Source organism: Coffea arabica, chromosome 2e (assembly GCF_036785885.1).
Source record: "Coffea arabica cultivar ET-39 chromosome 2e, Coffea Arabica ET-39 HiFi, whole genome shotgun sequence".
Taxonomy (NCBI): domain Eukaryota; kingdom Viridiplantae; phylum Streptophyta; class Magnoliopsida; order Gentianales; family Rubiaceae; genus Coffea; species Coffea arabica.
Genome location: NC_092313.1, coordinates 2,549,844 through 2,574,098, shown reverse-complemented (window position 1 = coordinate 2,574,098; position 24,255 = coordinate 2,549,844). Strand labels below are relative to the sequence as shown.

Sequence of the window (24,255 nt, the reverse complement as noted above, 5' to 3'; positions counted from 1 at the left end):
AGTTTTTTTTTTGGGAGCAAAGTAGTAGTTTTACTGAAAATTAGTCAATTGTTCTTTGAGTTATAATTTAGATTTGTCATAATTTTGTGTAAATTTGTTGTTGAATGTGGGTAAATATCAACTGTTTTCATTTCTAAATATATTGACATATCCAAAATGACAAAATTTTGTGCCTATTAAGCGTTTCAGAAAATGTTTAAACCAAGTTTTAAAGCCATTGATGTTGGCGTAAGAATTTTAAACTTTGACAGCTAAAATTATTTGTCATCCAGTTATCAAGTCATAATTGGTGATTAAGCAACTTATAAGTAATCCTACAAGTTAGTGAATGACCATCATGATCACAGCCAACAAAGATGTTTACCATAAATTGACAAGGATACAACAAAATTAATTGAAGAAATGCCTGAATTTGGACGTCCATGCCCTCACCTATTCCCGCGGACCCCATCCAATCCCAATGGAGCAAGCCAAAAAAAAAAAAGATGTATACCACCGACCTTGAGAAGGGAATATAGAAAGTTCATTCCCATTTGTCTGATACCTAAAAAGAGCAGAAGTGCCGGCTACCATCTGCCAAAACAGAATCGAGACGAGGCACTACTATTTTTTTCCACCAAGCAGCTGTACTGTCTTTTTTTATTTTTCCCTTTCTCCCTTGAAGGCTGTGTGTTTGATAAAATTTTAGGGTACGTTTGGTAAATTTGAAATTTGAATTCTAAATCTATTAAATTATTAAATATTAAATCTAATACATTTGAATACATATCAAATTTACTGATAAGTAAATAACTTATCACTTAATTTTGGGAACAAATTTTATCTAAAAAATTCATTGCCATTTAATTAATTCAGATGTTCAATTTTTAGTTATTAAACGGCCTGAATATATTAAGATCTAATTCCATTAAATTTAAGTGCTAAATTAAGGCCTTGCTTGGATTGCTGTTTTTCGTAGAAAAATTTCGTCATTTTCCGTGAACACATTTTCCTATTACCTTTTTTCCTCACATACATCAAATCGCTACAGTAATTTTTTCATGAAAAATGACGAAAAATGTAATCCAAACGGGACCTAACTTATCAAACAGGGCCTTAATCTGCTACTGCATTCTAGAATAGGAAAAGCAGTACAAATAGTTCAAACACCCTTGCATAGAACGATGCACAGGAATAACAAAACCCAATGCACGGATGCAGCACCTGCATTACAAGCGGCCTTAGCAAATGAACACTGGTTAGGCCTAAAAAAAAGTCAGATATCGATAAACTCAGGGGCTAGGGAGTGTTTTACCCCTACTGGGGTAGGGATGGAGTGAAAGAGCTAAGTAACATGTTTAGACATGAAGCCCTGCAGACTTCAATAGACACAACATGAGGTATACATTTAGTACGAAGTTAAAAACACGATCTGAACATGAGAAAAACGAAATATCTATGTACAAGGGTGATACAGATCAGTACAACTTTTCTCTTCTTAGAAGTTCACCTGGAAAACCAGCTCTCACAGCAGACTGCTACACGGTCAGATGATGCATCCGTATCCAGTGATTGGATAGATGGCTTATACAAGTTTATTTATATGATTTATTCAAATATGTCGCAAAACTACAGCAAGGCATCCCTAATCTGACCTACTTCTCAGAGTGCCATATATAGTCAGATGGCAAGAGATTTCACCTCATCTACTTTCCAGAGCTCCTCTTCATACTTGTACCACCTTATCAGCCCTTCATCATTTCTAGTGCGTTGACACATAATGCATGACTGATTCATGCAGGTTATAAAATTGCGTAACCTAGAAGCCTTCTGCAGAATTAACTCGTCAATTTGACTGACAACCTTTTTCGGTGCAGGAGGTGTAGGAACTTCAATAAGTAGGCAATGGGAGATGTTGAGCACTTCTAATTGTTGTAAGCCATCCAGAAGTATGATCAGGGCATCCCTAACTAGTATTGAGCACCGAAGACTGAGGACTTTCAAATTTGGAACAAATGTGACTAGCGACGATGCAAAGAAAATATCACAGGGACCCATAATTTTGAGTTCGGAGAACTTCTTGCAGTTCTTCCCAATTTCCTCCATGAGATATGGGGGATTTGCTATACTAGGCATCGTTAGTGACTCAAGATCTTTCCACATACGAACTGCCTTACAGATTCCGGTCTTTTTTATTCTATTCCAAGCAGGCATAACAAGGCGTTTAAGACGAGGGCACCTACAACACAGGATGTGACTACATTAGACATGTCAGATGTGCAAATTTTAATAGAAGTAAGGTTCAGTGAAACTTCTTAGCTAGATAGCCCTATTGCTCTGATGAGATCTGTTACAGTGAAGAATTCCACCAGATGTATTCTTAAGGAGAATCCCCAGTCCAAGTGACTCACGAGGAATTCATATACAAAGGCAACAGAACTTGAAACCATAATAGTGACATTGTTATGGCATAAAAGGAATTTAGTACCACTTAAAAGCATAGGATGCGCAAAGCAAAGGATCGACTTGGGGCAAGTTTTCATTTCAGAACTAATTTTACATTTTGAAAGAGCAGCCTAACATATGTCTGCTTGCAAGCCGATAATTTCTACCTAATATGGTTTCTACCCATTATCTCATCCTTCACCCTATCCTTAGCTTTCATAATCTTCTTTCAACTCGTGTCTGCCTCCTTTGTGCCTGTTCTAAACTAAGAAAGAATTTTGACCTTTCTGGTGGTTTTCTAAACAAAAACCAATATGCAGTACCCTCATACTTTTCTGTCTCAACAGATAAAGGCTGAAAGAAATTTGACTTTCCGGAAACATAAGATACTTCACCTTACAGTCAAATCAGAGCATAATTCTCCAATCACTAAAATAATGTTTGCTAAGGATGTAAAGAGCAATGAAATCATCAAGGCAAGAAATTATGAATAATAAACTAGCATATTGGTGAACCAGGGTATTATATTCTAAAGAATAGCAATTATTTGGATTATACCTTTCAGCAGCATAGGTCAATTGATCATCACTGACATATAGATTGTAATGGAAAATCAAAGTCAGTATATTTCCACGACTGAGGTTCAAGGCAATCTTCAAAACTCGGGTTAACGTTCTATCAGACCGACCGTCCACGTACACATAAGGCTCTAAGGGAATCTTGATGAAATTAGACTTCAGCATTGACAGATCAAGCATTTTCCACAGCAGAGGGTCACATGCAGCTAGGCGCCATGTGCTACAAACTTGACCAATCCCAGAGGTCAACTGGACAATGTCAAATGTCTGAAATATCATCACGAGTATATCTATGTCCAGGTCCTCCCATCTCCTCACATCAAGCTCCCCATCTTCCATTTTTCAAATTTGTCAAAATTGTTTCAGTGGCGTACTAGCATATTACTGGATCAAAGACAAAGAAAAGACAGTTAAACGGTACCTAGTGCTGTCATTTTACCTTGAATCTTTAAAAAAGAAACCAATCCACAACATTTTTATCGAAGATATTCCAAAAATTAGACAAATGCAGCTTGTTGTCACTAATGCAAGAATTACAGAGGTTCTTCAAATATTTAGCACACAACGTTAAGATTAATGCATAGAGAGATGAGAACTACCAGGAAATCAGATTTACCAGCAGCCAAGCACTCAATTAAATTGAAATGTTATAACGATTCTTACCTCCGAATATTTAGAAAGATTCACATGCCGCATTAAATTTGCACAGTGGTCCTTTATGACGCGTTACAGTAGTCTCTTCAAATCTTTCTGATCCTCTTTCATGTCCAGCAAAAAAAATTACAAAATCTTGGTGATCAATATTTCCGGAGAGAGGGTTCAAATGGTGGAGCAGTGACTACAAAAAAGCAAAAATCAGGAAGTGCTGATGATCACCCGAATCAAGGAAAATCAAGAACCAGCATAAATAAGTTAATCTTTACATGAGAAATGCTTTTCCGATTCCATGTATCGTTCACAAATGATTCAAATTCGCTTTGCTCCCAATCATCATATAGAAAAAAAATTATAGCCACCACCGATATCCTAATTGAAGAAAAACCGATAGCATGTCAAAACTATAATTCCTCAAAGAAGGATCTGTCACTGATTAAGCTAGATGCATGATAATTCCCACAACAAAAAAATTCAAGCACAACTGAACCCAACCAAAATCAAGAAAGACAGTTACATGCATCAGACATTTTCAGCTGTCAAGAATCTCATACATTTGCAGAAGAAGAGTTCTCAATCAAGTTTCTCCGCGATCTAATCTTCAAGAACAGATCCAGGAAAACAATTCAATTCTGTAACAAGCATTGATAGAGGAGAGAATACTTCTACTAATGAAAAAGTGAAGAAGAAAAGAAGTGAGAGCAGAGGAATAGCAATACCTTTCATCAAAGCATTTGAATCTTGGCTGCACCAGGGGTGATGTCGAAATTTCTTTTGTGTCCGAGAACGCACTGACCAGTTGGTGTGAAAGGTGAACCACAGTGGGAACGGTGACGAGGAGAGAGCACGTGAAATTACCTGTCAAAGCCTAGGACTTTTTAACGAACCAAAGTGTGTTTGAGGATTATTTGTCAAATTTTATTTATTTATAAGATTAATTTTATATACACTAGTAATATACACACTTAGTGTGTTTGGATTGAGAAGATTTGAAATAAAATAATTTATTTCATAAATTTTAATCACGTTTTTATCTTCTCAATTATCTTTTCATTTCACATACATCACATCATAAAAAGTGTTCCAGTAATTATCTCAAATAAATTATCTAAATAAACTCATATCCTAACAAACTGACTATCACCGTTAGATATATGACACATATATAAAATTCAAATTTAAAATTCAAAATTTGTTCACATATCATCCATCCAATCGTATTAGTGTATGCACTGACGGTGTATATAAAATTTACTCTTATTTATATATTTCATTTCAAAAAAAATATAATATTATAGTATATTTTTTAAAATATTATCTCAAATAATTTACTATCCAAATACACCCAATTTTCACTCTTCATGAGAATGATTACGTGTCAACTCAACGCTTCATTCTCTTTATCCGCATTTCCTTTTTTAATTTTTTACAATACATTTTAGGATATTTTTCAAGTCTAAACAAGTATGGCAGTAGACAAATATATATAATAAGGGTGTGTAAGTAACTTAAAAAAGCGTTTAAATGCCATTGTCCCATCTGAAAATTGAAAGATAATACTGGACATCTACTTGTTTGGTACATTTATAGAAAGATAATAAATTAAATGATGGTGATAATTTTAAACGTTTAATAGTTGTCTTACCTTATTTTTTTTGTATATTTATCTGGTGCCTTAAGGACAATCAAATTAAAAGGAAAAACTTTTTGACACGTAGATTAGGACATCATGTTAACAAATGGAATTCGAAAAAATAAAGAATGATACCTGCAACAGCAGCTCGAAGGTTTTTTGGAAAAAGATTGATGTACGATCTTCATAAAATCCTATTAAATGTAATTTTGAATATATGATGATTTTTTTATTAGATTCACCCGGTTTAGAATCCAAAAATTAGGTCGAAGATGATAAGTCCCAATAGTTGCGTTGATTTTGCCAAAGCCAATATAAAATTTAATTAATTTACTACACGTATATTTCTCCTATTTTTTTTATTCAAACAATGAATAATAAAAGATGCACTAGTTTGCTTTCAAATTAATTTGGATGAGACAAATTTGTTTTGGTCCGCTGTGATTAATGATGCCGTGAAAGATCAAGAAATGGATAAACTCCGTGGCAGGTAGCTTGGGCAGTCATGCTTTGCGAGTTTGTAATGTTTGTTGGGTGGAAAATTCAAGTTTGTTGCTGGTCAATTGGTGACTCGGTATCACTTAAGTCACTTTTTTTTTTTAAGGGAACGGAAGACAAAGGAAAGGAAATAGACAGATAAAATTTTCGATGTTTGGCTTAGATTTTGAGAAAAGACAGGAAAGGACAAGGAGGGAAAAAAAGAGATAATATCCAATTATTTTTTTATTAGTTTGATTTTGCATTCAAAAGTGGGCGGAAATGGAGGAAAAACACATTAAGAGGTTAATGAAAATTTTAAAATTTTCTAAAAACCTAACATATGTTTATAAATTAGACTTTCAAATTATGAATAAAAAAGTAACTAATAGTTTCATTTCATTCCCTTTTGCAATCCAACATGATACATTATTGACTTTGATTTCTTGTATTCTCCTTTCTTCTCTTTTACACTAGAACCTCTCATTTCCTTTATTGTTTTTTTCCTTCAATCCAAACGGCATCTTGAATTTATGCAAAGTTTTATTCTATTTGGACAAAAATGAAAAGAAAAAGAAAATATCTTAGACTTGCGCTCATGTTTTCTTGGTTTCTTTTCAAAATGCCGTCTTACATGTTCTTTTTCTTTTATCAATTACTATATATATGAATTTCCATGTGGAAAGGCGTCAAAACAGTGTGTTTTGATTGTAAATTATTTGAGATAATTTCATCAAAAAAGTACTGTAGCATTTTATTTTTTTTTATATGATGTATGTAAGATAAAAAGATGATTGAAAAATGTGTTGATGATACAAGCAAATCAGTATATGTAAATAAGGTGTAATAATTTACAATCCAAATAGTTTTTCAGTAACTTGATAAAAAATACAAAAATGTGCTTAATATTATACTATTCTTGTATATTTTAGCATAATTTGGAACCATTTAGATGAAAATGATAATAAAAAATTGTTTAACACATAAAAAAGTATTTTCTATAGTTAAATTTTTAAAAATTAACGTACATTAATCCCCAAAACACATTTGATTCTCAAACATAGCAGTTTTTTTCAAAAAAAAAAAAGTAAATTCAGTGCGAATAACTTCTAGAAAACTTTTGAGGTGTTTTGAAATCTACTGGTTTGAAAAGCGAAACCAACCCGACTCATAATTTTGGATAGGCTTGATTTCAAATAAAAAAATGTACTTCACAAATTTCAATTACCTTTTTATCTTCCTAATCACCTTTTTATCGCACATACATCATATCACAAAAAGTAATATAGTAATTATCTTAAATAAATTATCTAAATAAACTCTTATCCAAACAAACTTAGTATATTCGTATTGATTGAACTAGCTTTAGTTAGGGCTAAAACGGAAAATCCCCTGCAACAGAGTTTAGACTCCGTAGCTAACACTTGACAGTCCGACCAGACTCCAGATTCCACACATCACTGCTACCGCACTTCCCCAACCCCCGCTACCCCCCAAGCCCACAAAAAAAAAAGGTCCATATCCATACAGCCCTTTTGGATCTCAATTCTCCGTAAGGAAATCCTCCTCCTACACACTCCGTGTGATTCACACTACAGCTAAGGACTAGGCAGAGTGCGGAAATGGCCGGCGGAGGAGATCACCACCACGTTGATGGGGCCCACGGTCACGGCGGAGCGGGCGACTTTAGGACCAAAGTCTGGAGCATGCCTGGTGGGCCTTACTGCCGCCCCAAGCACTGGAAGCGCAATACTGCCATCGCCATGGCTGGCGTCTTCCTCCTTTGTATCCCCATCGCCATGATTTCGGTCGAGCTTGAGGTCGCTTCATTTACCTTCTTACCCCTCCCCCCATTCATCTCCCCTCTGCCCCAAAATGCACACTTTTCCGTTTTATTAGTATGATTTAGGTTTGGAGAATGTGTTATTAGTATATGATGAATTTGTTAATGGAAGTCGTGAATTGGCATTGTTTTATTTACTATGGTGAAGATATGATTATTCTTGGTTAGAATTAGGTTTCAATTGAGGATGTATAATTCAACAAAACATTTCAATATTATTCTAAATCTATGACTGCTGCTCCGTTTTTGAATACGGAATGAAATTCTTAAACTGAACAGCTTTGGCCAAATAAGCTACAAAAAGGTTTTTATCAATTTTGAATAACGTTGGGCTGATTGAACTTACTAAAGATGTCTTCTTATGTTTTGAACTGCTGATACGTTGAGAAATGCTGTGTGAGTTTCGCTATGCTACTCCATTATGTTTTAACAGCTAATTGCTGTTCCTACTGAAAGTGACTGGTTATGTCACTTGATTCATTGCAAGTTAAGTTGGGAGGTATTTTAGGTTCAATCTGCAAGAGATGAACTTGTCATGCTGGAAAGTTAGTATGATACTTGTCTGAGGAAAGTCATTTGGCAGTTGATACGTGCAGCAGATTGAGTACCTTCTGTAGATTGGGTCATTTGTTCTCTATGGTTTTCATTTTACTCAGCCTTGGAATTTGGATGTCTTGGATATTGTTCTACTGAATTTTCCTCTACTGGATATTGCAACCTCACTGTCAAAGCATCTTTCAAATATTTTTTGCCCACCGCCTTTAAATTGGATTTCATATTAAGTGACTTTGAGGACTATCTTAAGTTTTTCTTCTTTTCCACTCTTCCTTTTGTCTCCATTTTCTTATTCTTTCTTCTTCTTCTTTTTGGGGTGGGTCCAAGGGGGTTGGAGAGACTGAGGATCAGGCCTATTGCTTCCATCTCCTCTCTCTCTCGGATGATCATTTGTTCAAGAATAATCATGGTTGTAGATCCTATCAAATTCACATACACACTTGACCAAATTTCGTTTTTAAGCCTCTTAAGTTCAGCCTTAGACAAGTATAATTTATTTGGAAATGTAAACCAGTATCAGTTTTCAGCATATAGAGATTTTGTCCAGTTTTAAGTGTGCTATTCATTTCTGGTTTGAAGACCAAGTGCAAGCTGCCAAAGGACTTTCAGTTTCTGTCATGAAAGCGTTTTATTTTTTTTCAGAACTTCTTGGTGGACTCGGCTACAATTAACCTACTGTAAACATTTTATGTTGACAGTTTACAGATGATTTTGCATGCTAATGGGATGTCCATACCATGTTTGTGTTTGTTGTCTTTTAACATTATTTTTCTTCTTTTGGATTATGACTCCCTTCACTAGGATGGAAGATGCTAATGTGTCATTTATTAGCGTTACAGGCACAATTATGTGCTGATAATGTAGATTGACTTCCCTTGACAAAGTAGATGTACCCATCCATACATGTTTTCGTTTGCCTTAGCATACTGATAATTTATTGCTTTACTTGCAGCAACGGCCGCATATGCCTGTTCGCCCAATTCCATCTCAGCTTTGGTGCAAGAACTTCGGGAAAAAGGACTACTAAATTGATGAATTGTAATAGTTTGATAGTGATGACTACAGTATTGTGCTCTGAAGCCAGGAACAAGCTTGCTTTCTGTAATAGACTCTGAATTTCTGGGTAATTCTTGGATGTTTCTTGTTCTGAAAGAGTGGATATGACATTCAGTATGATTGATTGAATAAGAAGAATGACTCTGGGGTACTTTCTGTGTATTTGGAGTTTTACTTGGTGATAAGACTTCACGTTTTATTGATTTATGCTGGATTTATAGCAGAGAGTAGCATTTCGTGATTTCGAACCTGGAGTGAACGAAAATGAAGCTTTAGTACCTGATATTTGCGGTTTTACGGGATAATCAGCTGAGTACTAGACACAGCTCATTAAGTGGATATGTTATTGTAGCCTCATTTAGGCGGTTCCTATTTCCCTTCCCTTGTAAATGGGACCTTTTCAGTTTTCACAAAGTTTCACACTGTCACCTGATGCTATTGTAAATGGTACGGTCATTCCCGCGCTGCTGACGATAAGGTCACTTGTTGTTTTATGTTACGGAATACTTATTTTTGGGACCGAATAAAAAAAAAAGAGAGAGAATACTTATTTTATTTTCACAGAAATATAATGGAAAAAGCGTATTAGTACTTTTTTTAAACAGTTTTTCGGTGTTTATAAGAACTAATGTATGTGGCCGGAGAATCATATACTACTACTTTGCCTTGATCCTTCAGTTATAAAGGACCTCGCTTAGTTCATTCTTGTCAGTCACCAGGCCTTGTTTGGATTGCGATTTTTCGTCGGAAAATTACATCATTTTCCGTGATCACATTTCCCTATTACCTTTTTCCCTCACATACATCAAATCGCTACAGTAATTTTTCCATGAAAAATCATGAAAAATGCAATCCAAACACAACCTTACATTTCGAGAAGCGAACCAACGTGCGGATGCGGATGGCTAGCTAAGTTGGGTATGGAACTTTCTGATGATTTTGTTTCGATTATTGCTCATTTGTAGTTTGCTAGAATAAGATGTTGGAGGGCCTCTCGCGGTCTCGTTTTGTAATTGATATTCGTTTTCTATAATATATGCTTCGTATGGATTAATATTTTTCTATAATATTATAGTATTATTTATGAAATTTTTTTTAATATAATTAATTTTTGAAATATTTTTAAATTTTAAAATTTTATTGAAATATGTTATAAAATATTTAAAAAAAAGGTCACTACTCACCGGCACCTACCAACCCTCCCCTCCTCCCTCCTCCACCTCCATTGCCACCACCGTCCCTCTTCTCTTGCCCCTAAGAGGGAGGAGAAAAGGTTATAGAATTTGTTTTTCTTTTTAATTCCTTTTGTGTTTTTGTAAGTTATATTTGATATGGTGTAATATTTTTATATACAATATTCTAGTAATATATATTCCAAAAAATAACTATCCATACATATTTCAAATACAATTGGAAAAAACAACAAATAAAAAAAAATAAACCATCCACCACCACCCACCGCCCCTCACCTCCTTCCTCTTCCTCTCTCCTTTTCTTTCTTCCTCCTAAACCATCCTAGACCTCTCTTCCCCTCCCTTCTTGGTGGCGGCCAACTTCACAACAAAATGAGGAAATGAGGGGTGAGGAAGAAAGAGGGAAGAGGAAGGAGGCGGAGAGAGAGAGAGAAAGAAGAGAGGAAGAGAAACAAGGTGGAAGCAGTGGGAGGAGGGAGAGAGAGGAAAAAGGAGGAGAGAGATGGTGGTGGGCTGGTGGCAAATGACCCGAAGGTGATGGTGGTTATTTTTTCATTTTTAAAAAATATTACAATAACATTTAAGATTTTAAAAACACACAAATAAACAATTTAAGTAACAATTTTTTATTGTTATAGTAAAACTTTTGAAAAACACCCCAAAACATTGCAGTTAAATTTTTGAAAAGGGAAAAATGCACTTTTCATCCTCAAAGTTTGGGTTGTTGACCAATTTCACCTCAAAGTTTCACCCAAAACACATTTCATCCTCAAAGTTCCGTAATTTTGGCCAATTAAGGACAATTGACGGGAATTTGCAAATTTATCGTTAGAACCAACTTTAAACCCAACAAAAAATGGGTAAAACCGAATGGAGCCATTTTTTAACGGAACAATAATTTGCAACGGACAAAAACCAACATTCTTCTCCTTCTTCCCTCTACCTTCTCCCCTCTGCCTTTCTGCAACCCCAAAATTTTTTGTGCAGCTTCAGCCCAAGACTGCATCTCCTGATATGCATCACACAAATGCAGTAACCACATTATATAAAGATCTGGAACGCCTTCTGTAATTTTAGTAGTGTTGTCAAAACAACTAGCGTATTATTACTTCCTTGGTGATCTTTACTGAAATTAGGGGGCATCATGCAGGAAGTTAAATCCTTTTCGTGTATATATGCTAGTATTATATTTATATCTGATACTCTTCTTTTTGGAGTTACTATTGTACTAGTCCCTTTAGAGCTGAACAGTTCATAAAATAGTTTAACCCTGTGGAAAGCTTGCCTGGCTTCTTTTACAGAGATCCCTTATGTGAAGTAGAATTTAGTTACGAAACAATATGCAACTTCAACTCGCCTCCACCATGCATTATGCATAGGTAACAGGGTAAGGATATAAGGGGCCAGAAATTGGGGCCATTGGTTTGAATTCAACAGCTATCATATACAAGTTACTAGGTTTCGAATGCATTTGTTACTTAGCATCCCCTGAAGACGATAGCATACATTGTTGTTGCAACAATTTTCTTCAATCTTCTGATTGGAGCAGTGTAGAATTATTCATGTTCATTGCTCTGTATGTGGTATCATCACAGCGAACTGCACATTTAGCTGACTTGGTAAGTTAAAATCCGAAGCAAAAGCTTCCATCTTGAATAGCAACGTATAGCACAGCACTCAACCCAGCAATTTCCAACTCAAATATTACTGGTTCTTGGGGGAGGATGTCCACTTAGAAATGCTTTGAAAAGTGTGAGAGCTTGGGAGGGAGAAGTGAAGGGGACTTCATGGGCTGTTCCCTTAACGGTAGCATATGTCAAGTGTGTATTGTTTTTACTGTTCTCTAATCGACCAAATGATTGACTTCAGCCCCCAACCTGCAGGAGCAAAGGCCAATGCAAGTTTGTAAAAGCCCTCTGCTGCTGCATATCGATCCACAGTCATAATAGATGCCTAGAAGATTTTTTGATTAATACCATATATTAATAAAAATTCATCATGCATATTATATGTGGTAGGATTGATCATAACATCAAATATACCAGAAGCGCATGTTCCAAGCTAGCATCAAAAGCCAAAAGAAGGCTGTCAGCAAGATATTTGACCTCAGTCCATGACCAATGGTTCTCTGATAAATTTTGAGGAACAGAGACAAGTGAATTATCTGGAAGACCACAATCATTTAACAAGTTAGGACTCTTAGATTCATCTGCCATTTCCCTCAACGATATTCTAAGAGCGCTTCACCACTTTCTTCAAGTGTTCCATCAGATTTCATCTGAGTCACTTGAACTTCAGATATCAATTCAGAAAGAGTAATAGTTACCATGACCCTTAGCCTAGCTGTTTGCGTGAAGTAGGAGAAAGAGCTCTACAACATGAAAAAACTAAACTTTACTCAACATGTCAAGAAGCATATTTACTGCTAGAGCCATATAACTATCCTAAGTAAATCAGTAACTATACTCGGACAAGTATTTGTAGGCCAGTAACAGCGCTTTTCCTGATACTGTCATTCCGAAAAACTGCAAGACGAAGAAGATGAAAAGCAACTTGCTTCAAGAATCGATCATTTTCCCTTGCCATTAGTGTTGCTCCATGGAGTTCAAAGACACTGTTGAACACAGGGAACAGAGCTTTCCAGAATGCCAGGGGTTGATTACGAGAGAAGACATTCATAAATATAGAATTCAGGCAGTCAAGTTTCCCATAATCAGTTGCGATGCTGTGGGATGCAGCAGTTCTTGAAAATTTCTCAGTTATTTCTAGAACTTGAAGACTGATGGCCGCACTAAGGTTTTCTTCCCAAAGTTCCTAAAAGAATGGAGAAGAAAGAAGGAGAAGAATGGAGCTTTTCCCTTTTGCTATTTTCCAAATTTTCGTTCGTTACAAAAAATGGCTTCATTCGGTTTGACCCGTTTTTTGTTGGGTATAAAGTTGGATTTGACGGAGCGTGCTTCTCACGTGCAAAGTTCCGTCCAAATTAAATAATTATCCTTCATTTCCCATCAATTGTCCTTAATTGGTCAAAATTACAGAACTTTGAGGATGAAATGTGTTTTAGGTGAAACTTTGATGTGAAATTGGTCAACAACCTAAACTTTGAGGATGAAAAGTGCATTTTTCCCTTTTTGAAAAATACCCACAAAAATAAATCCAAATCGAAGCAGAGCAACTAGTCGCCACTGTTTTCCGTTAGTATAATGCCGAAGCCAGCGTTATAGTCTAATAGTCTTGTCTCTCACATTCAAAATCTCCCCCTCCCAGTGAGACCACCCCCAGTTAAGAAAGGAATTTCCAGGAGAGGGTTGTTTATTTGTTAAAGATCCCCTGATGCTACTCGGGAAAAGCAACGGCTACTGCACTTCATATTGAATTTAAGCTTGAAAATTCCATTGTTGAAGAAGCTTCTACTCTCTCCCGTGAGTGTGTAAAATTGAGCTCTATCCGCGACTACGGTTTTCTCCTCCTCCTGGAGGGAACAGGGGCCATATATGGGGGTGAAAAATCTATGGGACATCTTAGAATCTTGCAAGAAAATTCTCCCTCTTCACCATCTCCAGTAAGTTCTTTTTACTGACTACGAACATATGACCGAGCCTCTTCTGCTAATATTTCTGACAACCCATTTGTAATTTCATTTTTTCTGGAGGGGATTGTTCTTGAGTTTTGATATGTTGCTGCTTACTACTACTGACACTACATGTTAATTTGAAGGAACAAGAGGGTGTGCATAGATCTGTCATGCTGGATGGTCCAACTTCAGAATGTGAACAGAACCCACTGTGCTATGACCAGCAAACTCTATCTCCAGTGTCTCTTCCACCGCCTCCGAGCCCTCATTGCTTTAAATTGTAGTCTCATTTTTGTTAGTGGTACTAATTATACAATCATTACTCCTCCTCCTCCTATGATTTCTTTCTTCTTGTAAAATTTGTCCTTTGTAATCGCAAATAATTTTCAAAAAGATTAAAGATCGATCCTTTCTTACGTTACATCCCATTTCTTGGTGAAATTTGGCCCCAGATTTTGGAATTGTATGTAGTAGTAATTTTCTCCTGATATCTGCTTAAGCACCTGTACTAATGAGGGTGCCAGAATAATCTGATTGCAAGTTTGATCTCAATTATTTAGAACTTAGTATGCTAGTGATTCATCTATACCTTCTAACGGATTGCATGGGGAACAAGGGTTCAGCATGCAGTCGTTAATAAGGTTTATTATTTTTACATATTACCTACTGAAGGAAGACACTTCCTCACTGAAGAGTGTGCAGCATATGAAATCGCCTCAGCATGAGTATGCAATTAGATAGCTCTCAGTAGATGCTGGAAATTTATTGCGAGTCTTGTTAGGCTGCATTCTGCAAGACTACGGATTTATTCTGCCAAATTGCTTATCCAACAGACTTGCATCTTTTTGTCGTTTTATGACTGCATTTGAAAATTACAAGTTTTATTCCCCTGACTGTGTGAACCATGTTATTGTGCTGTATGGATAGGATTTCCCCAAGTACTGCAGCATATGAAATCGCCTCAGCATGAGTATGCAATTAGATAGCTCTCAGTAGATGCTGGAAATTTATTGCGAGTCTTGTTAGGCTGCATTCTGCAAGACTACGGATTTATTCTGCCAAATTGCTTATCCAACAGACTTGCATCTTTTTGTCGTTTTATGACTGCATTTGAAAATTACAAGTTTTATTCCCCTGACTGTGTGAACCATGTTATTGTACTGTATGGATAGGATTTCCCCAAGTACTTAAAAGTTGTAAAGAACTCTGATGCTCAAAATTTTTCTGACAGATGGGTCTATTCCTTCAATCAAATTATCTGCATATAGACGGCGATTAAATGTTGGGAGTGAGGTACCATCTTCGTAGTTAACCTCAACACTTCTTTGCTTCCATTATGCTTACCAAGCAACTGTTTGCATTGTACTTTATGATGGATTTTGCAAATTCAGGTAAATGCGGAGGAAACAAATCCTAAAATAGTATCGTCACTAAGAAGGAACATGGGCTCTGAGTTTTCATGCATGATAAAGGAGGCTAAAAGTCTTGGCAAGGCACTTGGAATTCCTTGCTTAGATGGGTAAACTCTATTCTCCTACTTAAGTGCTATTTATCTTGGATGTAGCATTGATGTTAGAATGTAGATGGTAAGATTAATCATCAAATCCATACTTGTCGTCTCCTTTAGGGTTTTGTAATTATTTTTTATTTCTATGCCTTCTGTTGGGTCCACCATCTAGTTGTGACTTGCGAGATCTTTAGAACATTATTATATCTAACTTTGAAAATCTTCTTGAGCTGAAGTAAAAATGGTCGATATAATTTTTGGGGTCTTGAAATAGGGAATAAACAGAGATCTACTCATAATATGATCAGATACATATATTTTTCTGTTGTAACTCTTCAAAGTTAATAGCAACTAGTGTGTTTTTCTAATGGCTGCCTGCTGACTTCCAGGGTAGAGGAGGCTGAAGCTCAATGTGCATTGCTAAACTCGGAATCATTATGTGTAAGTGGTGGGCATCATTTCTTTTCTTTACCTTTTCTTCCCTTCCATTCAGTGCGTGTTTGGGGGTAAATGCAACATAGGATCTTTAAACACCATCCCTCCGAATGTGTTTCTCCTACCACAGTCATCACTTTTACCTGTAATGACATTTTCTTAACCATCAGAAATAGTCATCATTATTGAGTTGCTGTGGTAATCCAGTTTCTTATGATGATTCTAGGATGCATGTTTCACTTCAGATTCTGATGCTTTCCTGTTTGGTGCTAGAACTGTGTATAGAGATATTTGTCTTGGTAAGTATTTTGGATCTTTTTTCTGGGATAAGCCTTAATCTCCCTTAATGAGTCATTATACTAACATTACAGAATATTTTCCTGTGTTTAGGCGAAGGTGGTTATGTTGTTTGTTATGAAATGGCTGATATTGAGAGGAATCTTGGCTTTGGGAGGAATTCCTTGGTACTTTTTTACTTCTTGTTTACATTATTGGTGAAATGATGCTTTGAATCATGCTACTTCTTGTACCTAAGCCTTTGAGTTTGAGGTGTTTCAGTTTAAAACAAAATTGTGATAATTAGTGATGATAAAAATGAAACACTAGGATTTAAGATGGGAATTACCATTGTCTTGAGAAGAAACTTTCTATTCTTGTAAATGAACTGTTTTGCTAAGCTGCAATTGGAATGATATGAAGACTTTATTGTTAAGTAAAGCTTCATTTTTCCCCCCCAACAGGGAGGAAAACTATTTTAATCAGCACACTCTATGTTGAGTTAAAATGACTGGACTCTCAGATTTTATGTTTTCTTTTTTTATAGGAAGGTTTTCTTCTAGACAAAGGTTGTGCATGATTTTTTATGTATTCTGTTGTAAATGGCTGACAAAATTTTTCTGATTTCTTAGCCAGCTGCATCTTCTTTTACGACTACTTTTGGTTTAAAATCTTACTTTTTATGGGCTGCAGGTTATTATGATTTTGTATTGTATTCTTAGACTTCCCTATTAACAAGTTTGGTCTCATCTTCAGATTACTTTGGCTGTTCTTCTTGGTAGTGATTACTCCCAAGGGGTGTATGGTCTCGGTCAGGTAAGCCTGAAAAGTTATTTAATGACAAAAGTCGGAGCGTCTATATCTTCCTGAACTCAATATATTTTTGCTGATATACAAGTAATATAAATAAATATGAATTCTTATCTATGCCTGAAATAGGAGTCAGCTTGTCAGATCGTTAAGTCAGTTGGTGACAGTGCTGTTCTTCACAGAATTGCATTGGAGGGGATATCATTTGCACAGAAGCCAAAAGTTTCAAAAAAAAAGGCGCGCAGTTTGAGTGCAAATCATGAAAGGGATGCTAATGGTGAGTCAAAAGAAAGCTACACTTTGTCTGTATTCAAAGACGGTCAATCCTTGACTTATATATTATGTAATATTTTTTGACTTGTTGGAAATTAACATTTATTTCAAAGAATCATCTGTATACATCTTGCATGAATCTCTTTTCCTTGTTAATTTGGATGTAGAAGCCACACTTCAACTGATGTTATTGCTTTTTCTGTAAGATGAATGAATGATATTGAATGAGGACATAATCAGTAGATTCTCGACTATAAATGCTTCCTGAAGTCATATTTGATGGCATCCTTTGATCCTGCAAACTCTATGTCTTACTGCAATAACTTGTGCAAAAATTTGTTATGCCTTAAAATATCAGTTACTGGAGATTTTCATGGTTGTCTGGCAATATAATTTGTAACTTGAAGGTTTTCATTAATAAGCTATTTTCGAATAGGGGCTGATTCCAATTTCCAAAAGAATACTGAGTTCATGGAAGTGATCAATGCCTATTTGAAGCCAAAGTGCCACCCACCTGACTCTGATGCTGTGTATAGGTACTGTTCCATGATCCTGGCTTGTTACTCAGTTTTGCTTATTGCTGTTGAAGTTGTGCGCGTTTTTGTGCCATTTAATTATTTGACCATCATACCCTAGACTTTTCCTGATATTAAGTGTTTGACGATCTTTATCAAAAGTGAGTCAAGAAAGACCAAAGTTCTGCTTCCTTCATTTCTTTCTTACAGGGTACTGGCTATTTATCCATTTAATCGCCACCAACTTCAGCAGATATGTGCCCAGTTTTTTGATTGGCCTCCTGAGAAGACAGGTTTTTTTAAATAATATTTAAACATAAGTGTGCTCATCTATGTGCGTATGTGAATGTCTTTGTTGCTCTTATGGATGCAACTATGAAGATCCCAAGCATTCATGCAATTTGGTTTCTCTTAATCCTGCTTGGTTTGACTGGGATATCACTAGTGGACTCCTATGAACACGCCTCAACACTGTCATCTTAGTTACCATTGTTATCCTGTATCAAATCCGGTTGTAGTTTGTTTAACAGTCAAAATCTTCTATCCGTTATTTAAAGTTGAATATTGTTTAGACATCAGTCACCAAAACTCCACAGGTATTTTATTTAAAGTTCCGAATTAGATTAATGTTGTTCTAAACTTAGCACTGGAAATAATATCTTAATGCAGGTTTAGCATTAGCTTCTGAACCTAATTTTGGCATAATGTAGCAGCACTATTAAACTTCCTTTGTCTTCCTTTTTTTTTTATTTGGCTGTGGTACAACATGCATGCCATTGAGCTTTGCTTTCTTTTTCACCACTGAAACATATCTCATTTTGTTTCTTAGATGAGTACATTCTTCCGAAGATAGCTGAAAGAGACCTAAGGCGATATGCTAGTTTACGTTCCACTTCATCAAACCTTGGAGTCAAAGTTTCAATGGATGAGGTATTATTTTCTTTAGGTTTTTATGGGGTTCATGCTTCTTTATGCCAATGATTACTGGATTAATTTTTGTTAATTAATTGTATTAGATGATAGAATGCTAGTGCTGTAGTGCTACTTGGATCTTCCCGACCTTTTCTTCCCTTGGAATTGGATTTATTTAGTGAGCACTATGGTCCTCAACATGAACCTTCTCTCTCTTTGAAGTACAGATGCCAGTGAAGTGTCCTATATCAAGTATTATCAAGCAAAGAAAGCTTCAAGGGAGAGATTGCTTTGAGGTTTCATGGGAAGAAGTGCATGGACTAAATGCATCTGTTGTACCGGCTGATCTAGTAGAAAGGTACAGGAGTTCCTTTGTTAGCAGCTCATAAGTGGTTTCATTGTATAAATGTCCATCATAATGTGTCATCGTTCTTGAGTTTTGGTGAACTTAAGTGGGAAGAGTGGTTGCTCCAAAAAAAAAGGAAAAGAGAAAAAAGGTGGGGTATAGTGTTTACGTATGAATGTTTTTTAGTCTCTCATTTTAGTCCCCCTCTCCCATATACACATACAGGGTGCGAATTAGGAAAAACATCTTTGACAAGTGTATTTGTTAGATGTAGAAAAGATTTACAATCATTGGGTTAGTGCTGACTGATTTACAAAGAGAGTTTCAATTTTTAATGGGTATTCAAATCTTCTACAGATCCTCACGACATCGAATCCTAGCTTGCCAGTAATGCCCAGATGCCCTGTAATGCAACCATCTGCAATAGTCTCCTACTCTTAGCTGACAAGAATATCCATGACAACCAGGCGACCTAATTCATCTGATTTTCCAGCCCTTTGTCATATCATACATGCTTCACTCCTTGAAGATAAACATTGACTTTCACCCTGCATTTGTTAGATAGTCAGAAACCTGTTTACCAATTTATAATTTCTTATTGAGTATATACATAGCCTGATTGTCCTATAGAGCACATAGAACTTCAATGAATAAGCACTTCTGTTGCCCTATCTGGTGGGGAAGGAGAGTAATCATGCATCAGTTTCGCCTTCCTTCAACTTTACAGTTACTCTCCTCTCCTCCCTTGTGTTCCCTGCTACTTTTCCTACTGTTGTTGTGCGATGACAGGATCATTGCAATGACTTTGTTCTCTTCTTCCTTCCTACAGAGCCTGTCCTGAAAAGATAGTGGAATTCCAGGAGAGAAAAGCTCAAGGAAAGAAAAGAAATCATTGCGTATCTAGACCAAAGAAACTTGGAAACATGCCATCAGCAGAGGAAATTGATCTTAAGCTTCAAAAGCTGCTACTTGACATAGAAAATGAGAGCAAAACCACCAGAGGTGCCAGCTTATCAGGACGATCCAAACTGGAGAAAACTAGTGCTTTAATCCAAGCTGATCTTGCGATCCAAGAACTGCACCTTGAGGACAAGTTGGAGAAAGAGGCTGATTCTGTTACTACTACGGGGTGCAAGTCAGTCGCTCCAGGTCCTGGTGGAACTGAGGTCATTGATCTAATGAGCCCTTTGCCAGTGTCTGCTCCAAGTTCGACACGTCAAGGTGCAAATGTGGAGTGCATCGACTTAATTGAGTTGAGCGAGTCAGAAACCGAAATCTCTCCTGATCATGCAAGAAAAGCTAGAGATTTAAGGTTGTTTATAGCTAGTATTAAAGACGATTGACCTATGAATACAAGAAAAGGAAAATTAATAATGTCTAGATCAGGGGTTCTTGCAAGGGAAAACACGGTGGGCTGAGAAGTTAGAAAAACATGTATGCATAATTGCTATTTGTGTGGGGAAGTTAGGAATTTTAGATGTAGAAATGATGAGATGTAACATCATACTGGATGGCAGGTCGTACAACGGATCTGATCTTGCTTTCTCAAACTTATTCGCATGGGATAAGACACTTTCTTGTATGAAAATTTCCTAATTGTGTGGGAGATTAGGAATTTTAGATGTAGAAACGTTAAGATGTTACATGAATTGATGATCAAAATCGCATCGCTCGTTTTTCATGCCAAGTTTTTTTTTTTTTTTTTGATTAACGCAGTGAGACAAGTTGTCGACAGGTTTAGATAGGTTAGATAGAGAGTCCAAATGTTGAAAACTATAGCAAATGAAAATAGTAGAATTGTAAATAAATATAGAAATGACATATACCCGCGCACTTCCCCGAGTGGGATTCAAACATTTCTTAGGCATTGATCAATGATAGATTCTCAGATGGAGTTTGAAGTCATGGGTAGACCAAACCAGCTACAGTAGTGGATGGTCAAAGATTCAAGAATGAAATACCATTTGTTTCAGAAATATCATCTGCAGTCTATGAATCGGGGCCCCTTGGGAAAATTTCATTGGTGATATTGTTCGTCATGTGTCACTATCGATACTATAATACAAGTACCCACTCGTAATGATAGCGACTTTCGCACTACATAGCTGATGATACTAGGTAATCTCGAAGCATATATACATACAATTGGCGAATATTTCAGCAGGCCCAGATGCCAAATTGCTCAACAGTGATATTACAACATCAGCAGTCAGAGCTGCGGACTTTTTAATCCATGAATCGTCAAGCAAAGAGAGAGGTTGACCAATAAGCATCAGAATTCTGATAGGAGAAAGGAATGCTGCTTGTATCAGTTGAACCAACAACAGAGGGAGAGAGATCTTCAGAATCTCTTTTGGGAAATCCGATGCCAGCCAGGCCCAGAGCAGGTTGAGGAAAAAGGAAAAGTTAGGCCTAGACAGCTTACAATGGATGATTGAGTTTGTGGCAGCATCCATGCAGCTGGGAGTGGTAAACAAGCGGCTTGCGATTGGCTACAGGAGAAAGCTGATTGGGGCCCAAATCAGATAACAGGATTGCTTGACGGCACTTTATCTGCTACTGCTGGATGTGGATGCCCAGCAAGCCTTACAGCCAAGTCCAAAAGAGTTCCATGACGGCTTGTATGATTGAGATGACATTGGGCAATTTGATGTCGGATGGCAAAAACTTCCACATGAGTCGCAAGTAATCCCCCTAAAAGTGGATTTTCGGAAGGGCCAGGCGTATTCTCTGTGTCCTTGCTCCTTGCAGGTATTGCATGTATTCTTGTCCTTGTAAGTTCCCTCCAATCTGGCAAGCTCGGCTAGTTGAGCTCTTTTATGAACATTGACTCCATCAGCAAAAGGAATCAGAAGCTTCTCTATCATTGCTACTGCAGCATCCAAGGATCTTTTATTATCAGCTTCCACACGGACATGCAAATCTTCATTGCCAGCTTGTCCTCGTTTCTCCAAAGCTTTTAGAGCACCTTTGCCCCTCAAGTAAATTTTTGCACCAGTTTCCTTCTCCATTTTCTTCTGTGTATTTCCTCGTGGACCAATTATAAGACCAATAAAATTGTATGTTGGATACTCTTTCACTGGAACGTAAAGTTTCTTAAAAAGCTTAGTAAGCTTTGGCTTCAAAGGAGTTTTAAATGTAGGGTTCTTCTCTACTAACTTGGAGATAATAAGTGTACGCTCATCTGAAAGTCTTCTGCGCAGCCTCACCTCACGTGTATTTATTCTTATGCCAAGGTTGTTGTACATAGGCTCTGGGGAAGGATATCTTTCTTCCTCGGGCCTATCATCCTGAACGTCTGAGCTTTGGAGCTTGCTATTTATCTCCACAAGTTGCATTTTCAAATCGTTAATCTCTGGATCCAATTCAGACTCTTTGAACTTGTTATAAAATTCAGAAAGATGCATGGGACCAAGCAATTTTATCTGAGCATCATCAACATCCCATCTGGTTTTCCTTCTTTTATTAGTTCCATCACTTTCACCTATTTCACATGATTGTTCAGAAGCCAAGCGAGTACGCCTACATTTTCCAGAACTCCCAGCACGCTCCTCCAGCAGATTACTTTCACTACTGTTCTGTGGACTCTTCAAAGCTCCATTCCCAATCTCAGAGTCTCTTATAGCATCCGTAAAATCTGACTCACATTTAATATCTCCCTGGCTCCGGAACTTCTGTTGTAATTGATCAGATGGCTTAAGTGCCTCTACATTCAATGCCCTCTTTTTTTGGTTCAAGCAGCCATGATCATCCCCATAAAGGTTGGAGAAGGACTTGAGCCTGTGCTGTTGTGAAGCGTTTTCACTTTGATCCTCAATCAGTTCAGTAACATCTTTATCATGGCATGATAGTAAGGGAATAAAAGATTGCCCCAGAGATTTTGTCTCTGTTCTGTTGCAGAATTCATCTTTTGTATCCCATTCAGGTTCCTCCCCAACAATATTATCCTTCCCGAGAGAAAGTTCTGTTGTTAGTCCATGAATTGGTTGCACATCAAGTTCTGGAGATGGAGGAATAGATGCCATTGGAAGTTTGAATGTTGTCTATGCACTCAAATGATCCTCTAAATCTTGGTCTGGATCCTCTTCAAATTCCTGATCATCTCAGATCATCTTTAGATTGTAAAATTTAGCCGAAATTGCCCTTTGGGAAAAAAGCGAATTTCAGAATCAGCTCGTTTTAATCACTCAGCGCTAAGTTCAATTTGCTCTATTTGTCGGCTACAAAAGCGCAGATCATTTGGCCGGACCTGCAATTTTGTGGACAGGAAGTATGCATCACTGCCTTAAGTCCAACTGAACAATCATCACAATCATTTTCTATTTTGGGTGGGGGAAGGGTAGAGCAATCAATCACATGGGAATTAACCAAAATTATCATCTAGATTGCATCAAAAAAGAAATGAGACAATAGTAGATAATACAATCACAGTACAAGAAATCCAAAATCTGACAAGAATTAAAAGCAATGTGATTTAAAAAAAAAAATTTATCATGCTTCAAGAAGTCCTTTCGCAGACAACAAGAAACATCAACCATCATCAAATTACAGTAGAAGCAAAACACCGGGGAAGCAAGCCCAAATAGCCTCATAATATGTACTAGTAACATCTAGAAGTTAAAGAAATACCAGAATCATTAGAACTTGGTTTTAGCCATTCATCTCTTCACGTGTTTTCCTAGTCCCTCATCAAGAAACAAGAGAAAAATTAGACTTAAGGAGACTCCCAATGGGGTTGTCGAGCTCTCTCTCTTTAGATAAGCAGACAAGACAATGGGCTTTAGACAAGTAATCATGGATCCACGCAATTTATTTCAGATATACTATTTCATATAATTCGAATCAAATACAACGCGCAGGACACGCTCACCAGTCACCAATGCCGTGGAATCAATAGGAGTTTGATGGTTCCAAAGGAAGAAGGAAAAGGCCCAGTCCCCTTCACTCCTCAATCGCCGTTAACACGCTTGATCGCCCTTACACCGTCGTTTTTCGGCTGTTTGTCAATTGTCGTCAGCTATATGCAGAATGGGTTCGAATTTATATTCCATTTGGTAGTGTTATGGTAGATGTCGACCAGGGGCGGTATGTCATGTCATAGAGGGAGGAGCAGTTAGCAACTAACTAGTTTCTGCAGAAGCTAGTGCGAAGTTGGAGTTAAATCAGGCCCATTCCCTGAAGCTAGTGCTAAGTT

The 24,255-nt window shown here is 36.9% G+C and overlaps 3 protein-coding genes and 1 long non-coding RNA gene across 10 annotated transcripts; 2 read left to right on the top strand and 2 right to left on the bottom strand.

Annotated features, from left to right (window-relative positions):
* Positions 1 to 1,316: 1,316 nt before the first annotated feature.
* Positions 1,317 to 4,532, bottom strand: LOC113730084 (F-box/LRR-repeat protein At3g48880). 4 transcript variants are annotated; one of them, XM_027254541.2, is made up of 5 exons: positions 4,376 to 4,520; positions 3,926 to 4,028; positions 3,666 to 3,840; positions 2,983 to 3,386; positions 1,317 to 2,218 (listed from the first exon to the last, which is right to left on the bottom strand). In XM_027254541.2, exons 4-5 carry the CDS (start codon positions 3,339 to 3,341, stop codon positions 1,660 to 1,662), a joined length of 918 nt encoding a protein of 305 aa, XP_027110342.1. In that variant the 5' UTR covers positions 3,342 to 3,386; positions 3,666 to 3,840; positions 3,926 to 4,028; positions 4,376 to 4,520; the 3' UTR covers positions 1,317 to 1,659. The 4 variants fall into 4 exon arrangements, with proteins under 4 accessions (XP_027110342.1, XP_071934209.1, XP_027110341.1 ...); XM_072078108.1 differs by lacking the exon at positions 4,376 to 4,520 and adding an exon at positions 4,211 to 4,350; XM_027254540.2 differs by lacking the exon at positions 3,926 to 4,028 and having other exon boundaries at positions 4,376 to 4,532.
* A 2,729-nt stretch (positions 4,533 to 7,261) lies between these two features.
* Positions 7,262 to 9,382, top strand: LOC140036500 (uncharacterized). The gene is made up of 2 exons (XR_011840059.1): positions 7,262 to 7,586; positions 9,117 to 9,382. It is a non-coding gene; the product is annotated as an uncharacterized lncRNA (long non-coding RNA).
* Positions 9,383 to 13,601: 4,219 nt separating this feature from the next.
* LOC113725049 (single-strand DNA endonuclease 1) lies at positions 13,602 to 20,667 on the top strand. 2 transcript variants are annotated; one of them, XM_072078104.1, is made up of 14 exons: positions 13,602 to 13,975; positions 14,131 to 14,267; positions 15,219 to 15,280; positions 15,379 to 15,506; positions 15,884 to 15,935; positions 16,156 to 16,228; positions 16,320 to 16,393; positions 16,962 to 17,021; positions 17,145 to 17,292; positions 17,725 to 17,824; positions 18,014 to 18,096; positions 18,633 to 18,733; positions 18,943 to 19,073; positions 19,891 to 20,667. In XM_072078104.1, the coding sequence occupies exons 1-14, from the start codon at positions 13,908 to 13,910 to the stop codon at positions 20,402 to 20,404; spliced, it is 1,731 nt and encodes a 576-aa protein (XP_071934205.1). In that variant the 5' UTR covers positions 13,602 to 13,907; the 3' UTR covers positions 20,405 to 20,667. The 2 variants fall into 2 exon arrangements, with proteins under 2 accessions (XP_071934205.1, XP_027103819.2); XM_027248018.2 differs by having other exon boundaries at positions 14,131 to 14,288.
* Positions 20,668 to 21,044: 377 nt separating this feature from the next.
* Positions 21,045 to 24,210, bottom strand: LOC140036499 (branchpoint-bridging protein-like). 3 transcript variants are annotated; one of them, XM_072078107.1, is made up of 3 exons: positions 23,932 to 24,210; positions 23,691 to 23,739; positions 21,045 to 23,310 (listed from the first exon to the last, which is right to left on the bottom strand). In XM_072078107.1, the coding sequence occupies exon 3, from the start codon at positions 23,084 to 23,086 to the stop codon at positions 21,611 to 21,613; it is 1,476 nt and encodes a 491-aa protein (XP_071934208.1). In that variant the 5' UTR covers positions 23,087 to 23,310; positions 23,691 to 23,739; positions 23,932 to 24,210; the 3' UTR covers positions 21,045 to 21,610. The 3 variants fall into 3 exon arrangements, with proteins under 3 accessions (XP_071934208.1, XP_071934206.1, XP_071934207.1); XM_072078105.1 differs by having other exon boundaries at positions 23,691 to 24,210; XM_072078106.1 differs by lacking the exon at positions 23,691 to 23,739.
* Between the last annotated feature and the right edge of the window lie 45 nt (positions 24,211 to 24,255).